The following is a 19,360-nucleotide window of genomic DNA, read 5'->3' on the forward strand; positions in this document are numbered from 1 at the left end:
AATTTAATATAATTGTTTGAAATAAAAAAAGAATAAAAATAATCCTACCCTATTTACAGTTTCTGGACTCTTATCACTTGATTCTTCTGGAATTTTAACAAGGAATTTAGAGGTGTCAGTCAACTGAGTATGGGTTGGTAGTCTTCTGACAGTGGGGACAAATGTGAAGATCAGAGGTTTGGCTTCAGAACCACCAGCAGAGACCTATGAGACATGCAGTTAATTAGACTTTCAGCCTTCTGAAAGGTTTATCTTGACTTTATTCTCCATATTACATGATATTTATCTCATTTATTTTGATGAATTGCCTATTGTTCTGTGATCATGTATGTGGCTGTCAAAGTAAACACCTATAAAAATAGTCATAATGAATCAGAACATTTTTTACGATACTATTTACCAGAGAAAACAATACCACCCCGGGAAGATCCTGTTGTAGGGGATGGCATAAAACAGCAGGTTGGCAAGCTGATCAGCTGCAATCTTACAGAGCATCTCTGCCTCAGTAGGGTCAACACAAACTCATCACCTGTTCTGTTTCAAAACTGGCTTTCATCCATTTAACCCTGGGTTAGCACATTCAATTTATTAACTCATAATCAATAAGCACGCAAGAAAATTCCCACATTTATCATTAAGAAAAACGCCAAAATACAAATTTAAAGTAGAAAGTAGGCCTATCGGAATACCAATGCTACTCTTAAAGATATACCTTCTCCTTCATTTATTCTTAACTTATTCAAAAATAACTGTACGAAGCATTTGCTGTGTGACAGATACTCAGGAGGTAGGAAAACAACGGTGAACAGGAAACAGTAGACTACTCACAAGCAGAAAAAAGACATGCACCGACTACTAAGGGAACAGTGATGCAGGGTGTCTACCCAACCCAGGAAGCTTCATAATAGGCAGCACCTGAAATTTAAGTTCAGGTGAAGAGGAGGCTAGGGAGATTCCAAGCTGAGAAAAGGAGATGAGTGGAAGCATGGAAAGCAGCAGCAGCAGCGGAGAGTGCATCAAGCTTGGATTTTGTTCCATTGAAATTGTTGATTGAAAAATGACATAGTCATATTAGAATTGTAGATAGATAAAATCTAGTTTTAAAAGTCACAAGTCCGTCGGGCGTGGGAGCTCACGCCTGTAATTCCAGCACTTTGGGAGGCCGAGGCGGGCAGATCACCTGAGATCAGGAGTTTGAAACCAGCCTGCCTAACATGGTGAAATCCCGTTTCTATTAAAAATACAAAAAAAATTAGCCGGGCGTGGTGGCGGGCGCCTGTAGTCCCAGCTACTCAGGAGGCTGAGGCAGGAGAATGGCGTCAACTCGGCAGGCGGAGCTTGCAGTGAGCCGAGATTGCGCCACTGCACTCCAGCCTGAGCGACAGAGCGAGACTCCGTCTCAAAAAAAAAGTCACAAACCTAGACTCAAGAATAAAAAGCCAAAAGCGTAAGTTGAGGACTAAATGGAAAGGGAGAAAGAGAAGATAGTACTGTAGATTTCTCTTTTAAGAAGTTTACATGAGAAGTAAAAAGAGAGGTTGAGAGTAATTAAAGAGCAAATTAGAGTCAACAGGGTGCTTTTGTTTGTCTTATAATAAACTTGAACATATCTATATACTAGGGGATGGGTGAGAGTAGAGAAGGAAAGGGGAGCAAAACCCTGAAGAAAGAAGGTGAAATAAGTTACAGCAACAACAAGAGGAACATGGTCTCCTTTGAGACTGGAGAAAATAGGCTCATATGTAGAAGAGCTCACAAACGTGGTAAAGTGGTGGAAATGGAAAGAGTGGGAAGGTGATAAGAACCACTTTTGTTGTAGAGAAAATTGTATGTATTTCTCATGTACAACATGATGTTTTGAAATATATATACTTTCGGAATAGTTAAATCTAGTTCATTAACTAATACAGTTCCTCACGTAATTATCATTTTTGTGGTGAGAACACTTAACATCTATTATCTTTGCATTTTTCAAGAATACAATATATTGTCATTAACTATAGTCACCACGCTGTACAATAGATCTTGTGAACTTATTTCTTCTATTTAACTGTAATTATATATATTTTGACCAACATCTCCTCAAGCCCCCTGCCTCTTACTGACCACAGCCTCTGGCAACCACTATTTTACTCGTTACTTCTATTAAATCAGCTTTTTAAAATTCTACATATGAGTGAGATCATGCAGTATTTGTCTTTCTACAACTACAACTGGCTTATTCTACTTAACATAACATCCTCCATGTTCATCTGTGTTGTTGAAAATGACAGAATTCTATTCTTTTTATAGCTGAATAGTATTCCATTGTGTATATGTACTACATTTTCTCTATCCATTCATCCATTGATAGAAACCTAGTTTAATTCCATATCTTAGTTACTGTAGATACTGCTGTAATAACCTAAGAATGCAGATATCTCTTCCATATACTTATTTTATTTCCTTTGGCTATGTGCCCAGTAATGGGATTGCTAGATCATATGGTAGTTGTATTTTTAATATTTTGAGGAACCTCCATAACAGTTTCACAATGAATGTACCAATGAACACTCTCACCAACTGTGTGTAAGTGTTCCCTTTTCTTACATTCTCACCAACACTTACGCTTTGTTTTTCTGATAATAGCCATTCTAATAAGAGGGAGGTAATATCTTACTGTTTTGATTGGCATTTCCCTGTTGATTAGTAACAATGATGAGTAACAATTAGTAACAACGATGATTAGTAACAATCTTTTTCGTTATGAGCATCATTTTCATTCATACCTATTGGCCATATACCTGTTGGCCATTTGCATGGCTTCTTTTGAGATAGGTCTATTCAGATGTATTGCCGTTTTTTAATTGGATTGTTTTCTTGCTATTGAGTTGTTTGAGGTTTTGTTTGTATTTTTTGGTTACTAACCCTTTATTAGATGTATAATTTACGAATACTTTCTCCCATTCTGTAGGTTGTCTCCTCACTCTGTTGATTGTTTCCCTTGCTGTGCAGAAGCTTTTTAATTTGCTAAAATCCTATTTGTCTACTTTTACCTATACTTTTGAAGTCATATCCAAAAAAATTATTGACCAGACCAATGTCATAGAACTTTCCCGCTATGTTTTCTTCTAGCAGTTTCATAGTTTCTGGTCTTACATTTAAGTCTTTAAAAGGTTTTGCATATGGTTAATGACAGAGGTCCAGTTTCATTCTTCTGCATGTGGATATCCGTTTTTCCCAATACCACTTATTGAAGAGACTGACTTTTCCCCATTGTGTGTTCTTGGCACCTTTATCAAACATCAGCTGGCTGTAAGTGTGTGGATTTATTTCTGGACTCTCAGCTGGAATGCTCAGTTCCATTGGTCCATGTGTTGATTTTTTATGCCAGCATCATGTTATTTTGGTTACTATAGCTTTGTAGTAGTATACTGTAAATTCAGGCAGTGTGATCCCTTCAGTTTTGTTCTTTTTGCTCAAATTGCTTTGGTTATTCAGGCTCTTGTGTAGTTTCATAAGAATTTTATGATGTTTTAATTCTGTGAAGAATGTCATTGGTATTTTGATAGGAGTTGCATTGAATCTGTAGATTACTTTGGGTGTTAGAGCCATTTTAACAACATTTATTCTTCCAATTCATGAACACAGTGTATCTTTCCATTTACTTCTGTCTTTCTCAATTTCTTTCATCAATGGTTTACAGTTTTCAGTGCGAAGATCTTTCCATCTTTAGTTAAATGTATTGCTATAGATTTTATTTTTTTGTAGCTATTGTAAATGGGATTGTATTCTTCATTTCTTTTTCAGATAGATGACTGCTAGATACACTCTTGATTTATGCATGTTAATCTTGTATGCTGAAACTTTATTGAATTCACTTATTAGAGCTAACAGTTTTTGGTGGAGTCTAAAATGTTTTATATATAAGATTCTGTCATCTGCAAACAAGGTCAATTTAACTGCTTCCTTTCCAAATTGGATGCCAAACATTTATCTCTTTCTCTTTTGCCTAACTGCTCTAGCTACGACTTCCAGTCCTATGCGGAATAGAAATAGTGAGAGTGGCATCCTTGTCTTTTTCCAAATCTTACAGTAAAACCTTTCAGCTTTTCCCCATTCAATATGTTAGTTACGGATTTGTCATATAGGTCCTTTATCATGTTGAGGTACATTCTGTCTATACCTAATGTGTTGAGAGTTTTTATCATGAATGAATATGAAATTTTGTCAAATGTGTTTTCTGCATCTATTGAAATAATCATACATTTTATGTTTTTAATTCAGGTAATGTGATGTATCAGATTTATGGATTTGCATATTTTGTTGAACCATCCTTGCCTCCCTGAGATAAAACCCACTTGATCTTGTTAAATAATCTTTTTAATGTGCTCTCAAATTCAGTTTACTAGCACTTTGTTGAAATTTTTGCATACATGTTCATCAGGGATATTGGCCTGTAATTTTCTTTTCTTGTTGCGTTATTGTCTGGTTTTGGCATTAGGGTAATGCCAGTCTCATACAATGAAGTTGGAAGTATTCCCTCCTCCTTAATATTTTTGGAATAGTTAGAGGAGAACTGGTCTTAGTTCTTCTTTAAATATTTGGTAGGATTCAGCAGTGAAGCCATCAGGTCTGGGCCTTTCTTCGATGGGAGATATTTTATTGCTGATTCAACTTTCTTACTCATGATTGTTCTGTTCAGATTTTCTATTCTTCATAATTCATTCTCGGTAGGTATGTGTCCAAGAGTTTATCCATTTCTGGCAGCTTATTCAATTTGTTGGTATGTAATTATTTACAGTAGTGTTTTATGATCCTTTGTATTTCTGTGGTATAAATTATAATGTCTCCCTTTTATTCTCTGATTCTATTTATTTGTCTAGCTAAAGATTTGTCAAATTTATCTTTCAAAAAAACCAATTCTTTGCTTTATTGAGCAATCACTTTTGATATAATTAATTTTCATGATAAAATCAGTCCCTTCTAATCAGAGTAACACTGCCTTGCCACCTCCATTCCTATGTCAGAAGAAATATAACATGTTCTGGCAAGTCCCTCACTCCCTCTCCCTTCAAGCCCTGCCACCTTTCTATGCCTTGAACCGCTCAGACCTTATGCGCTTATGAGCAGGCCTTTTAACCCAGTTGGTGTCAGTGCCCATTAGAAACCCTGGGCTCTGTGTCATCCCTCAATTCCTGTATACTATGCACATTCCTAGTTTTGTTCCCATCTTGCACCCTGCTCCAACTCTCGAAACCTTTTCACTGTATATCTTCTGGAATTCAGTGAGCAATTTAAAACAATCTTACATATCTGTATCTTATATTCAAAATACTCCCTTCACTTTCTAGTTATAACTAAAACATGGTTCTCTCTGAATGACTCTATTTCAATGATAAATGTTTTCTCTCACACTCCTGCACCACTGGGCCTGGAAGTAAAAGAGGTGTCCTCCTTGCTTATCTTCACTGCTTTCAGACTATTCTTCTCTCTTGCCTAAAAACTTCCAGCTTTGAATCTCACGTCATCAGTCTATACCCTTCACAATCTCTTTTAGTCACAGTTATCTTCCCATACCCATATTAAATGCTTCTTTCCTTAAAGATTCAGTTTCTGGTTCAATGTGACTCTTCTTAACCCAATGCTTTGTATAATACCCAGTATTATATCCCAATGGATAATTTTTATAATATTGTATTTCCTTGACCTCTACTCTTCCTTGCCTCTCATATCCCTAGCCTAGCCAAAGAGCTGCAAACCTTCCATAATTTGTTTCTTCATTCTCTGACCATCACTTTCTATTTCTCCATACCATCCCCTTAGTCCAACTCTAACGTTTTCTAACTCTACCATGATTTAAATCTACTGATTCTTCCCACATTATTTTCCCACATTTGTCTTCTTAACCAGCTTCAAAAACCAAGCTGACCACAGTTACTCTTTTGGATACCCCTCAAATCCCTTGTCCTCCTTTATATTATCATCCTGTTTGAGTACATTATAGCCCTCACTAAATCTAACCCCCTACCTACTCTATTTCTGCAACAGGAAGGTAAACATGCCTGGGGAAAACCACACAACCACACTGACTGGTCTCACTTCATATATATGACTCTGAGCCTCAAGAAGGCTTTTCAATGCTGCCCAACAATCATACTATACTTTCATAGCCCATTTACTCTCCCACTGGCCTAGAAAACTCTTTCACACTTTTCCCCCTTTCTTCAAACTTCTAACATCTCTCCAGCATTCTCGCTTGGAGCTGATGACTTTGTTTCCTATTTCATTAAGATAATGGAAGCAATCAGAAAAGTATTTTCAAGACCTCCAACACCACATGTATTCACTCATCTACATCTCTGCCCTTTTTTTGGCCTTCAGTCCTACTACTATGCTCCTAGTAAAACCAACCCTCACTTTAACACTTTGTCTTCTACTTATTTTCATTTATTGAATGAGATCTTATTAAATGCCTACTAAATGCTAGGCACTATTCCAGGGGTTGGTACCATAATAGTGAACAAAAATCCCTACCCTCATGGAGTTTATATTCTAGTGGAGGGAAACAGACAGTAGACAAATAAATACACAATATATGTAGTACAATCTTCGTAAGTGCTATGAAGACTTCCTATAAGTCTATTGCAATAACCCATAGGAGAAAAACTGGTGAATTGAATGCAGTTTGCTTCAGTAATAGTGGTAAGAAGTGTTAAGATTCTGGCTATATTTTAAAGAAAAAACTTAAAATTTGTTGAAAAATTTGAGGTGGAATATGAGAGATACACAAAAATCAAGACGGGTGGAAAACTTTTGAACTGAATAACTGCAAGAAATGAGATATTATTCCCTGAAACGGGGAAGACAATGGTTGAAGCTGGTTTGAGAATAAAGGTCAAATTTTGTGTGCCCAATATACACCCAAGTGGAAATGTGAGTATGTGAGTCAAGTTTAGAGGAAATTCTGTGCTGGGGATAAAATTGCTAGGGTTGTTAACGCATAGATGATATTTAAAAGCAGGAGACTAGATGAGATCAATAAAGGTGTAAACACAAATAGAAAAATAAGAGGCTTAAGGCTGAACCCTACAGATGCCAACATCGAGTGATTCACTAGCTGAGGAAGAACTAGCCAAGGTGGCCTGGGAGTTTTAAGGAAGATTTTAAAAGGCTGAAACATCACTGACAGTAGTGGCAAAGAGGGTTGACCAGAAACAAAATTACTGACAGTCTATACTGAAGACTCAGTCCAAATATAAAACCAGGAACAGTGAGGCAATTTGCTTGACTGTTTGATAGTCTCTCAAGGAATGCTGAACTGCCTACTATAGGAACAGAGGAAGTGCATTATAGCATTGCTAGTTTATGTTTGGAGCTGGTTTTGGCAGGATGTGGCAAGTATAAGGATATCAAGGGTACTGGTGAGAGCAGAGCAAATGATTGACCATGCAGTTCAGTTTGTATGGGTAATGGGGAAGAACCCTCAAGCTGAAGGAACTAGAGGTCTCTGTGCTCAGGAAACAAAGTTAATACAATGATGACTGTTTGAGAGAATGGATGGGGTCATAATATAATATGAGAGTTTACTAACTTAATAATTAGAAGTATGATAATTCCAGATGATTCTAAATTCCAGGCTTTGGCATTAAGACTGAGTATATGAAAGGAAGGGCACTGAGCTTGTGAAGATCAAGGAACTGTGAGACAAGAATGTTGACAAGGTTTTAAAAACTTTTAATTTTCAATATTCTTTTCACCTTTAAAGATATGTGTCATTATTTCCTCATTGTAGCCATGTCAAAATTCCTGAGTGGCACCTTATCATCAAAAAGTAATAAATCACTACTTTATTTTGTAGGAAGGAACACTAGATCCCTCGTGAGATTTGAGGAGCCCACTTGTCTCATCAGCAGTATATAATACAACAGACTTTCTAGATGTATTATCTTCTAGGGCCGTTTCATCACATGACTAATCTCATCAATATCATGATAGAAAGGAGAGTGGTTTTGGCAAGGAAATTGCTGAAGTAGTTCAAATAATCCGTCCCATAATTTCATTTGAGCAGGAAATAAAGATAATCCTTTAGGAGTAAAGAGATGAAATTGCATCCTTGTCCCCAGGTTCTATAACTAGGCCTTCCCTTATCTTGCCATGTCATGACTATAGGTCTTAGATTCCATCCAAATAAAATTTAAGTAATAATATATGAAAGGTTTTATTATAAGCACCCTATGGTTACAAAAATGTGTATAATCATTCTAAGCAGTAAGTAGATTTACCTTCTAAAGCATATATAATGACGAAAATTTACTTCTTCAAACACCTTGCACAATTTGTATAATTCAATGCTACTTAAGTATCTAAGATACAAATACAGCTCCACAACTGGTATGTCACACACTATGGACTTTTTAAAGTTGACAACTATAACTTCAGTGAATAAAGTAGAAACGAAGTATGAATGAAAACTGATGCTTCAATGAATAAGGTATGCTTTTACAAAAATACTGTCTAAAAACTTTCTAAACATAACCACATGCTGACAATAAAGGCAACCAAAAAGAAGAAAACCTATTTCTTTCTAATTTATTGTTACATTTTCCTAAAAAAGTAAAAATCCATATCCTACAAAAAATGTCCTCATCAGTAGAGGGAAACAATTTTTTTTTTATTTTAGTTGAACCAATATGTGATGTTATTCCAGAAAACACAGAAACTGGAAATCTATTCAGACTAAAGACTTATTCATCTTCCTGGGTTACTGTTGGAGAATAACAAGATGAGAAATAAATTCCTGTCTACATACATATCTTCAGAAGAATAATCACCAAAAGGGCAATCATTTGGTATTCACTTTTAAGCTAACAGTACAATGTTAGCTCTTTTCACTGCCTTTACCTAGCATCCTTAACTTAGCAAGGATCTAATACTCATTTGCAAGGAATTTCATTTGGAAAAGAATTTGAAATTACACTAACTATGCAACGCAACATTCAGATAAAGAGCCACACGTTAGCCAGTAGACTATTTAATCCCTTGTTTAGGAGAGAACAAAATAATATTTGCTGTTTACTGCATACTGTGGCTAAGTTCCAATGTAGCCTAAGAATGAATTGCTATGGTGATGAAAAATCATTTTCCACACAAAGCAGCAACAGATGCATGTTAACAGCATTGCACTTGTTAATTGCCAATTAACACTTTCAGTTGTCAATGTTATTTAAATATCTTTGTTTCTATCCTTGGGAAACTATTTTAATCATAGAAATATGAGATAAAAGGATTAAAATCTGTTTCTAAATACGCTTTGAAATGCTCAAAATCTCTAAGAACGTCATCTTCTCACCGGATAGCCTAATAATTTGAGAAACTGTTTTCCCCCATGCCACACAGGCTAACAGCTAGCTCCTTTGCTCAGTTTTGCGCTGTAATGCCTTGCTTTCTTATATTTCCCTAAAACTTACCTTCCTTCAGATGTTGACACCCACACTCACAGATGGCCTCTAGCCTCCTGTTAAGGCATTACAGGGTGTCTTAGCATTATCACCATGCCAAGGGCAATCCTGAGCATTTTCTTTGCCCAATGAGCAGTTTTTTCTTTATCAGCTCGCCCTTTTCTCTAAGTGAAGATAGCATTTCATTTCAATATACAGACAAATTTATCTACACCGGGCAGCTCTCCCTCACATCCGTGCAGCAAATACCACCAGCACCGTACACTGCTTTTAAAAGTTACTGAAAGCATTAAGCAAAGACTTCCTTTTACCTGGGGTGTGGTCTGAATGCTCCCTGATAAGATGCACGAGTTCATTTGGAAGTAATTGTTCCTGCAGTCACTCAGAAGCCCCTGTTCTGAAAGCATTGATTCATCACATAAGGAAGCGAGCAAACCAGTGACTGAGGTGGGAAGCGAGCCTCATACTAACACAACACACACACACTCACGCAGAAAGAAGAAATTCTAAAAAGAGGTAAAGCAGAATCATTCCTAAATTGAGGAATTGTGCCAGCTCCAAAGAGTAGATTTCTGTTTTGACCATTTTTAGATTTGGAACATCACGAGAGGTCATACTAACTGCTGAAATGGAATCCGTAGAAGTGAAAAAAAGAAAAAAGAAAAAAAGCCACTGATATGTGTTTGCCCTCTTTTCCTTTCATGCATGTATTCCAATTACATATTCTGTGAAAGGAAGAGAAAAGCCAGATTGTGTAGCAATGAGAAGCTGATTGAAGGGCCCTAGCATCTGCCAATCTCAATAATCAGTTGGTCACACTCATAGAGAACGTTTAGAGGTATAAATACATGCAAACACTGTGTTCAAATAAAGAACTAGAAAACACACAGTTATTTCAAAATATCAGTAACTTTATCCTTAGTATATAAATTGTAAGCAACAATACAGGAGCATCTGTAGTGACTGAAGTTATGCTATTAACAAAATCACCCCTAAAATAAAGCTTGGAATCAAATCCTTGTCAAAACAAAATTTCATTCCAAGCTTCCTGGAAGACAGTGAGAATCCTGACTGCAGACAAACCTTAAAACTTCATATGCGAAATTGATTGGAGTCTTTAGCTTTCAGTATTTCTATTTTCTAAGTATTGATTTTTCTCCAAATCTGTGATATCTACATTTGTGCTTTGGCAGTGAAAAATGTTGTATTCAAAGGACTAGATATAGATCAAAGGCTATGGGAAGGAATTATTATTTTAGAAACCTAGACTACGCCTCTTCACATCTTCAATGTTATCAAAAGCCTAAGATTATGGAAACATAATGAGTAAAATAATTGCTACAAATGATTCTATTAGCACAGTGGGAGAAACTATTCCAAACAACATAGACTTAGAATATAGTCTAAATTTCTGAATATAAGTGCCGTGTTGTAAAAAAACTATGTGCCTTCTTCTATTTTACACATATTTATGGATACTCAAAAGAGAATGTAATCCCCTCCTGCCCTCAAAAAGCTTATGGTTTGAGAATATAAAACAGGTAAACAAATAACAGAGATAGAAAGTGAAAAAAGAAAACAAGAAAAAGCTTTATACTGCAGTTCTTCTTAAACTACCCCCCACAGAAATCCCGTGGGGAGTTTGTTAAAATGCACTTTCTAAGTGTAGAGATCTGAGATATGGCCTCAGATTCTACATTTCCAAGAAGCTCCCAGGAGATGCCCCGGGAGCCACACCCCAGATCTGCAGCTGGTGTGTTACACTTTGAGTAGCAAAGACAGAGGAATTTCAGAGAGCGATATTACAGCCACCTGGAGTGCAGTAATTCAAGATGGTGGCATTTGGGCTGCACTTAGAAGGATGAGGAAGGGGAGCCTATGAAGGTGGGATGGAATAGCTTATTTCAAGCAGAGAGACAGGGCTGGATTGAAGGCACCTATCAGGACAGCAAGAGCAGAAAGTCATAAAGCATAGGACCCTGGAGTCAGATCATCCACTGGCTGTGGGCCCTCAGACAAGTTACTGAACTTCTTAAAACTCAGTCCTCTCACCTGTGAAATGTGGATGAGAATAGCTCTCATTTCATAGAGTTCTTGTGAGGATTACAGTTAAATTCAGCATGTAAGATTTCCACAGATTCTTAGCTCTGTGCCAGGCAGATTCTTAATACATGTTACTCCTGTGGGTATTGTTTTCTAGTGTGATAAATAACATAAATGAGAATAAAGACAAGTAAGACAAATAAGGTAGGTTAAATCTAGGTCATCAAAGATCTTGAGTTAAGATGTTTTACCTTTATTCAGTGAAGAACAGAAATGGAAATATCCACATATATACATATATGAATATATATGTATGTAAATATATATGTATTTATTGATACTACCCTTTGGTGTTTTGATTTATATATATAAAGATATATATATAGGAAGACATAAAATTATATATATATAAATCAAAACACCAAAGGGTAGTATCAATAAATCTTAGAGACCATTCTTATCCCAAAGTTCTAGAGTGGTTCCCCAAGAAGAAGTGACAGTCCAGATTTTTGTCAGTGGTCAATCAGTTTATTACAAGTGGATTCAAACTGCTATGAAACTCTTCTCCTATGTCTCATTCTGTCCTTTCCTCTCTGATCTTTTCTTTCTCTCATTCCCTCCCCAAATCATAAAGCAATACTTATGCAAGTTGGCATAATGAAATTTAGAAGAGAAAATACTTCAGCCCCTACTCTTCCCTGTTCAGATTCTTTCTTGAATCATTTTACAACATGAAAACCAATTAAATCAATGTATTGTTTTGACATTTTCCTCTGTGTCTTATTGGTAACTTTCCTCTAACCATTTTCTTTCCCTTGTTTTATTAACTAATAATTGCTGTTACAGACTATTTCTTATAATAATAGAAGTCATAATTTTTACTTAAAAACACATAAATGGTCATGCATTATAACCGCATGCTTCAGCCATCTGGATAGTAACCACATATAGCTTCAAAGAGTGCATATATTTTGGATAATTTCTATAGAAACCATTCTGTATTTAAATAGAAAGTGATGGCACCTGGTCAAAAAACGGGTCCTAGTCTTGGATGACAAAAGAGCATATAAATTACCCGGGTGGAGAAGAGAAGAGAGTCTATCCGCTAATTACAACAACTTTTCTATAGACAAAGAGAGTCATCTATGGTCTGCCCAACACCCTTAAGTATTTTATAATCACAAACTTTTAATGATCTCTCTCCCACTAAGAAACACAAACTGCTCTGTAGAATCATCTTTTTTTTTTTCACAAGAAAATAAAGTTTGTCAAAGTTTGCAATAGATGAATAAAATCCAAAATTCTCTTTAAAATCTGGCATTATTGATGGCTGAAGCAGGCATCCGTCGCCCTTATTACTAAACAGATACTACTGCAATACCTTTCAGTCAAAAGACTCTTAAGATATTGCTTTTAAAATAAATAATACAGAACAAATAATCTCTCTTCCTGACATGCGAAACAAATTTGAGGAAAAAAAATAGATTAGTCCACAAAAGTTTGCCAAGAAACATGTAAGTGATTAAACAGATCCAGCTGCCAAGGCTATTCAGACATCCATTTGTCTGTTTTTATGCCTTGGGCTTGATAACAGAAGGTACTACAAGTGTCATTTATTTATCTTAATAAACATCTATTGAGAGCCAGTCACGATTCTAAGCTCTGAAGACATAAAATAATAAAGGCTTAGAACCTGTTCTCAGCATGGCTTATAGTCTCATTAAGGAGACATCTTCACTCGTGACGGGAGCAGCGAATGAAGTCAGAGGAGGGTGACAAGTCATGTGCTGAACACAGTCTGCACAGGCAATGCATGTCAGGTTGTTTTCAGGGAGATTTCACTCTTAGCTTCTGCACTCCTAGGTCCTAATTCTGGCAAACACTGGGACACTTCTGCTCAACCCTTGGTGGTATTTTTCCTCTAAAGATGGGAATCATCAGGTGTTTGTATTCGTGTCTCTCAGGTAATGGGTGATTCCCGAGATCTTAATCAGGACTAACCTGATTGATTCACAGGCTCAGAATCGAGTGTGCAATATTTAAAGTGAGTCCTGACATCTCATCAACGGTATGTGAAATTCCATTACAGTCTAAATTTGGCTTCATCTGTATTGGACACAGACTTCTACTTCTGTTATTACTGCTTGTAGTAGTATACCACTATAACTTATAAGTAATATACTGCTATAAGTATATGGTTATACTGCTTACTCTTCTCCTTGGGGTATATTCTCCTAGTTCAAAAAGGTATTAGTAATCCTTGATTAAAGTAAACCAAAAGCCTCAAAGTACTGTTTGACCTAACAAGATATTCAGAAGAAATGAGTAAGCCCTATACAAGGTAGAATTTGAAAGAGGCACAGAGACAATGATAAGAAACATTTATCCATTAGGAATAAGTGTATGTGGTTCACTCTCTCCTTGTTGAATTACTTTCTTAGCTTGGTTTTAGGCAATCCACTTCCTTTCAGTCCTCTTCCTATACCATGGACACTCTTCTCTGTGCTTTGTGCCATCTGACCCCTCAACTTTGAAGTAGCCCAGGAGTCACTCCTTGGTGATCACATCCAGTTACTTAGCTGTAAATAGTATTTATAAGCCAATGAATTCCAATTTATTTCCCTAGCCTAGATGGCTTCTCTGGATGACTTCACTCACGCAATTAACATCATTATTGGAACATCTCATAGATATCTGAACATCAGCACATTTGAATCTGAATTAATTGCATTTCCTTTGAAGTTGTTCCCCACCTCCCAAAATTTTCCTCACCTCTTCCGACAGTTTCTATCTGTTTCTAGTTGCTTTGGCTAAAAATCATGAGTTCATATTTTTCTTCTTGGTTTTTCAGAATCGCTTATCAATGTATTAGTAAATCCTGTTGTCTGTCCCTTCAAAATAAATCCAAAAAAATGAATCTATCTCACTACTTCTACTTCTAACATCCCAGTAGCGGAACCTGCCATCATCTTCTTTCTGAATCATTGCCTCCTAACTGGTCTTTCTGCTTCCACTTTCACTCCTGAGTGGATGCTCTGATGAACCATCCATATCCCCTTCAGGCTAAAGGACTTATTCCCCAGCTGCGGGAGTGCTATAACTGTGATCAGCTGTCAGTCCTCTTCAGGAGCTCCTCTCAGCTGGAAAAACAAAAACAAAAACAAAAAAACCTCTTGCCCCAAATCACTCTGCTTTCTTAGGGGCATTGGATGGCTAGTTGATGCATCCGTATAAAGTCCTGCTCCCCTCACTCCAGCTTGAAACAACTCTAGAGAGGAATCCATTCCAGAGCTCCTCATGAGGTCAGTTAGGCTTTGAGACCACCCTGTAGCCCAGTCTCTCCTTCTGCCTCCTTCCCATCTCCTACAGGTATAGCTCCTGGGAGCACTCCCTAATAAACTTTGCATGCTAATCTCCATCTCAGAGCCTGCTTCCTGGGAACCCAATCTGTCATATCTTCCATATAGCAGCAAGAATAAACCTTTTAAAACAGAAGTCAGGCTATGTTACTTCTCTATGCAAAACCCTCCACTAGATTCCTGTGTTACCAAGAGTATCAGTTCTCATAACCACCTATAGCCCAATGATCTTACCCCTACCACTCTCCCCTTTTCTCCCACAACTCCAGACACAATGACCTTCAATGCTAATCCTACTCTCCACAGTGTTCTTCCCAAGCTGGTTACCATGCCTTCGTTTCCTCATGTCTCTGGTCAAATACCACATTAACAGTGAAACGTCCCTTACTACCTTATATAAAATTGCAACCCCATACCTGCTCCCCTGCCAGCACTCTCTATCCTTCTTACCCCATGTTATTTTTCTCCAAAGGACTTACCAACCTCTGATGCTTGTTTCTTCTCTGACTTCCTTCATCGGATTTTAAACACCATGAGGGCAAGGATTTTGTTTCGATTACTGCTATTTCTGTGGCACCTAGAATAGTATGTAGCATGTAAAGGCACTCAATAAATACTTGTCCAATGAACTTCTTGACTGAAAGTGAACTCTTTATTGCATAAACTTATTTTTTTCTAATGAAAAAGATAAGTTTGGTAAACTTTGAATTGACTGTTCAGAAGAAAATGGAATCAACCTAATCTCAAGTTTCCTAGCTTCACTGAAATAGGAAATCACCCGCGTTCACAGGCCTTACAAAGAGTCAAATGTATAGGGGCTAAAGAAAGGTGCAGGACGCAAGTAACAGCAATCAGATCCCGTCTTGTAAATCGCACCCACAAATGCATGCAGCAAGAGACAGCAGGATTCTCAGAGCTGTGAAATGTTCAGTTGCTTAGGTCAGAAGTGGAAAAAAATAGGTTCTGGTCTCCTGATCTTCTACCAAACAGCTGTGAGGTCTTGGGTGAGCCACTTATTTTCTCAGGAGCAATTTGTTTATAAAATGATGTTCTAGATCAGCATTACCCAACGTGCCCTTCTTAGAATATCATCTTGCCAGACAAATGGTGAGCAAGGGATTTTGTGGTCAAATAAATTTAGGAATTGGTATATTCCATATCCTATATTTGGAGGAGTCTTGCAGTCAAAAGGCCTTTTAAGCTGTGTTTAGCCCATGGTTTCCCATATTTATTTGGCCAAAGAACCCTTTCCTTTCATAATGCACACTGTCATCCCACTCACAGTGCGACAGAAGTGCTGAACTGCACAGTCCACAGAGCCTTCTTTTAGCCATAATACTTGATGAATGTATGAAAAGAAGACAGTTTTGGGGAAAAAAAGGGGCGTTTCCACAAAATTACTAAATAAAATTCTATTTGTCGTCTTGGCTGGGAAGAGAGCAGAATGAGCTAGATGAAGATCAGGAGATATTCTCTGAGTTAGAAAGCAAGGAAGGAAGGTGGTATATATTTCAGGTCTACTAAGTTTAAATCCAGTTGTGCTAACAGTAGTTGCACAAGCAACATATTCAGTGGCACAGGAATATGAATTGAATCAATGAATGATAGATTTACTGAAAGACCTTAAAGTATATTCAAAGAGGTACCAATAAGGCATGTAGCAAACAGTTAGGAATACTATTTAATAAAAAATGTTCAGAGATTCCATAGTGAATCATTTTTACATACATCATAAAGGAAACAAATTCTAACACATGATATACTTCATAAAATCTTGTTTCTAAGCAGATAAAGTGATGCCAGCACATTTTGAGGTGACAGTATATTCCATAAAGGAACAAAACAATGTAATATTTACTTATAATATGATGTTGGCATAATCTGACTTTTTGGTTTAAAATAAAAGGGGAAGCAATAGCATCCTATTCCATGCTTTTGATATATTTACATATGAAGAATGCTTTCAAAAATTTTTATCATATTCCACAGGAAAAAAAAAAACTTTATCTGTATTACTCAGTTTTGACCAAGATAAAAACTGTGTTAGAAAGTGTAATTAAAATGCCTTAAACATAAGAGGGTTTAATTGATTACTTTAAGAAGTGCTAAACTTCTTACACTCAGGCTCAATTCACCAGGGCAAGTCACAAACCTCTCTAGCCCACAAGGTATCATATAATAGAAAGGAACAATGATAGCCAATGTTTTGTCATTAGAGTCACATATTTCAGAAGCAACTGCATTTTAAATTAGTTTCCACATACTTGGGCAACATAAAGAATAGGCTAAATATAAGTATAAATATAAGCATATCAAGAAAAGAACTACTTCTTAGAATACATGTTTCATATTTAATCTTAGTGCTTCATTTCATTTGTACTTTATGGAAATACATGACTTAGCAGAATTAGTGAAGGCAGATGTCAGAAGCCAATTTTTTTCAGTTTAGTCTTGGGCTACTTAACTGTGATTGGAAGAATTACATAGAGAAGAATACAGGAGTAGAGCCAACAAATTGTGTGTGTGATACAGAGTCAAGAGCATGGGCTTCAGATCAGAGAGCACCGATGTGGCATCACATCACCGTCTGCACTTTCTAGCTGGGTGACCCAAGGCAAATTAGTAATCCCTCTGAGCTTCATTTATTTATGACCATAGAATTCATCAAACAAACTGAAATGCTTTCAAGAGTGAAAAAGGGAGCACTATAAATTATTGCCCTGGGATAGAAGCATATTGAGCAAACCAAGACATAATCAGCCTACTTATTTGCAATATTTAGATAATATCTCACTCCATTAGGGTTAAAATGGCATGACATATGTTATCTTAGAAGTCTGACACATACATGTGTTCAATAACAGTTATTTCCTTTCTTCTCACACATAGAAAATTTAGAGGTTGGGACAAGATGAGGGGCTTATTGTGTTATCTTTTCAAAACGGAGTAAGATTAAGTAAGGCATCTTCTCCCTCTGCTTTGAATGCTGTCCCACAGCTCTCTCCCTAGTTAATTCCTGTTTGCCCTGCTGAGCTCTAAGAAACTCAGAGATTCCATGGTGAATATTTTAATTCACATCATGAGGTTAACATAATTTCTGACACACAACACACTTTATAAAATCATTACCTAAAGAGGGCTTCCCTGGCTCCATGGGTTAGCTACCACCTCCTGTTGAACCCTCTCTTAGCACTTGTACTTCCACATGGTATTTGCTGCTTTCAAATTATATGATCGTACAGTGAATTCTTTAGTGTCTGGCTCCCCAGTTGGAACATAAGTGCCACTCTCAGGGGAAATGTATCTGTTTTGTTTCCTGCTATATCCCCAGCATCTAATACAATGCCTGTCACATAGTAGGAGGTCAATACATGTTTATTAAGTAAATGAATGGTTGCATGCTTTATGCTAGATGTATGGAGGATTTAGAGAGGACGGGAGGGGTTTCTGTTTCAAGTATTTCAGGATCTGTCGGGAAATGAGAGTGATTTAAACACTATATTAATTTTGTCACTTTAAAGTGTCACTTTGAAGATATACCACATATAAAAATAGCAACCGAACCTGAATGCCAAAGCTTTGGATGCTTTAGTAATCTATGAAGTAAGCCAGCATCAGAGGGTTGTATGAGAGGCCAGGGTACATAAAGAAAGATGAGAAAAGCATCTCTGGTCTAGATCATTCCTCCCACTGTTGGCAACCATAGTCTGTCACCGTGGCTACCTTAAACAACCCACTCAAACCAAGAGCAGATTTCATCCCACACATAGACACCATTTAATGAGTTTTATGTGATGCTGCTCTTGATATTTAATGTATTACCTTTTATATTTCTCAGAAGCCATCAAGAGAATTATGATGTCCACTAGACAAGTAAGAAAAATGAAACTCAGGGAGATTAAATAACTTGCTCAACCAGCACATGAGACAATGGGATTTGAACTCTGGTATCCCTGGCTAGAACTCAGGTTCATGTTGTACCTTGTTTGCTCCCTTCTTCTGCCAGCCTTACTTTAGAGATATACATTTATAGGAAGGTGATAAGAAGGGTGGAAATACAGAGTACATAACAATGCGGTAGCCAGCCAGAATCTTCTTTCTAATATGGTTCCTACCCAGGAGAATTGCACTCTGAGAAATACTTTTCTCAAGCTTCCAGTATCCATTCTCAAAATATGGCTGTATGCTCTGAGTTTCCCACTGTTCACAGCTGTTATTCTCTTACTATAAAAGCAATGTATGCTTATTTTGGAATTTAACTTTAAAATAGAAATGAGATAAAGAATATCAAAGAATACAATTAAATTGTCACTGGCATGTGTACTAAAGCTACATACTTTTCAATATGGATAGTACAACATAAGCACAGGAAATTATTGTTGAATGACTACATATGGTTACCATAAGTAGTTAGCAAACAATATTTATGTTCCAAAATATCCAAGGTAATATGTGAGCTCTAAGATGGTGTTTTATAGCATCTACTTACTAATTCTACTAATGGAAACAATGGAATTT

At 36.8% G+C, this 19,360-nt stretch overlaps 1 protein-coding gene across 38 annotated transcripts in view; it reads right to left on the reverse strand.

The window, feature by feature from the left end:
• MLIP (muscular LMNA interacting protein) overlaps positions 1-19,360 on the reverse strand; it is a 258,328-nt gene that overhangs the window by 148,451 nt on the left and 90,517 nt on the right. For 20 of the 38 annotated variants that reach the window (XM_078001295.1, XM_028847473.2, XM_078001314.1 and 17 more), the window contains exon 2: positions 49-204. The exons of 4 other annotated variants lie outside the window; for them this stretch is intronic. In XM_078001295.1, the coding sequence (XP_077857421.1) occupies positions 49-204 (156 nt within the window). Of the gene's footprint in view, positions 1-48; positions 205-9,449; positions 9,607-11,492; positions 11,637-15,321; positions 15,420-19,360 lie in introns of those variants that run through there. 14 more of the 38 variants (XM_078001312.1, XM_078001319.1, XM_078001315.1 and 11 more) reach the window with 4 other exon arrangements.

This window comes from Macaca mulatta, chromosome 4 (assembly GCF_049350105.2).
Source record: "Macaca mulatta isolate MMU2019108-1 chromosome 4, T2T-MMU8v2.0, whole genome shotgun sequence".
Lineage (NCBI taxonomy): Eukaryota > Metazoa > Chordata > Mammalia > Primates > Cercopithecidae > Macaca > Macaca mulatta.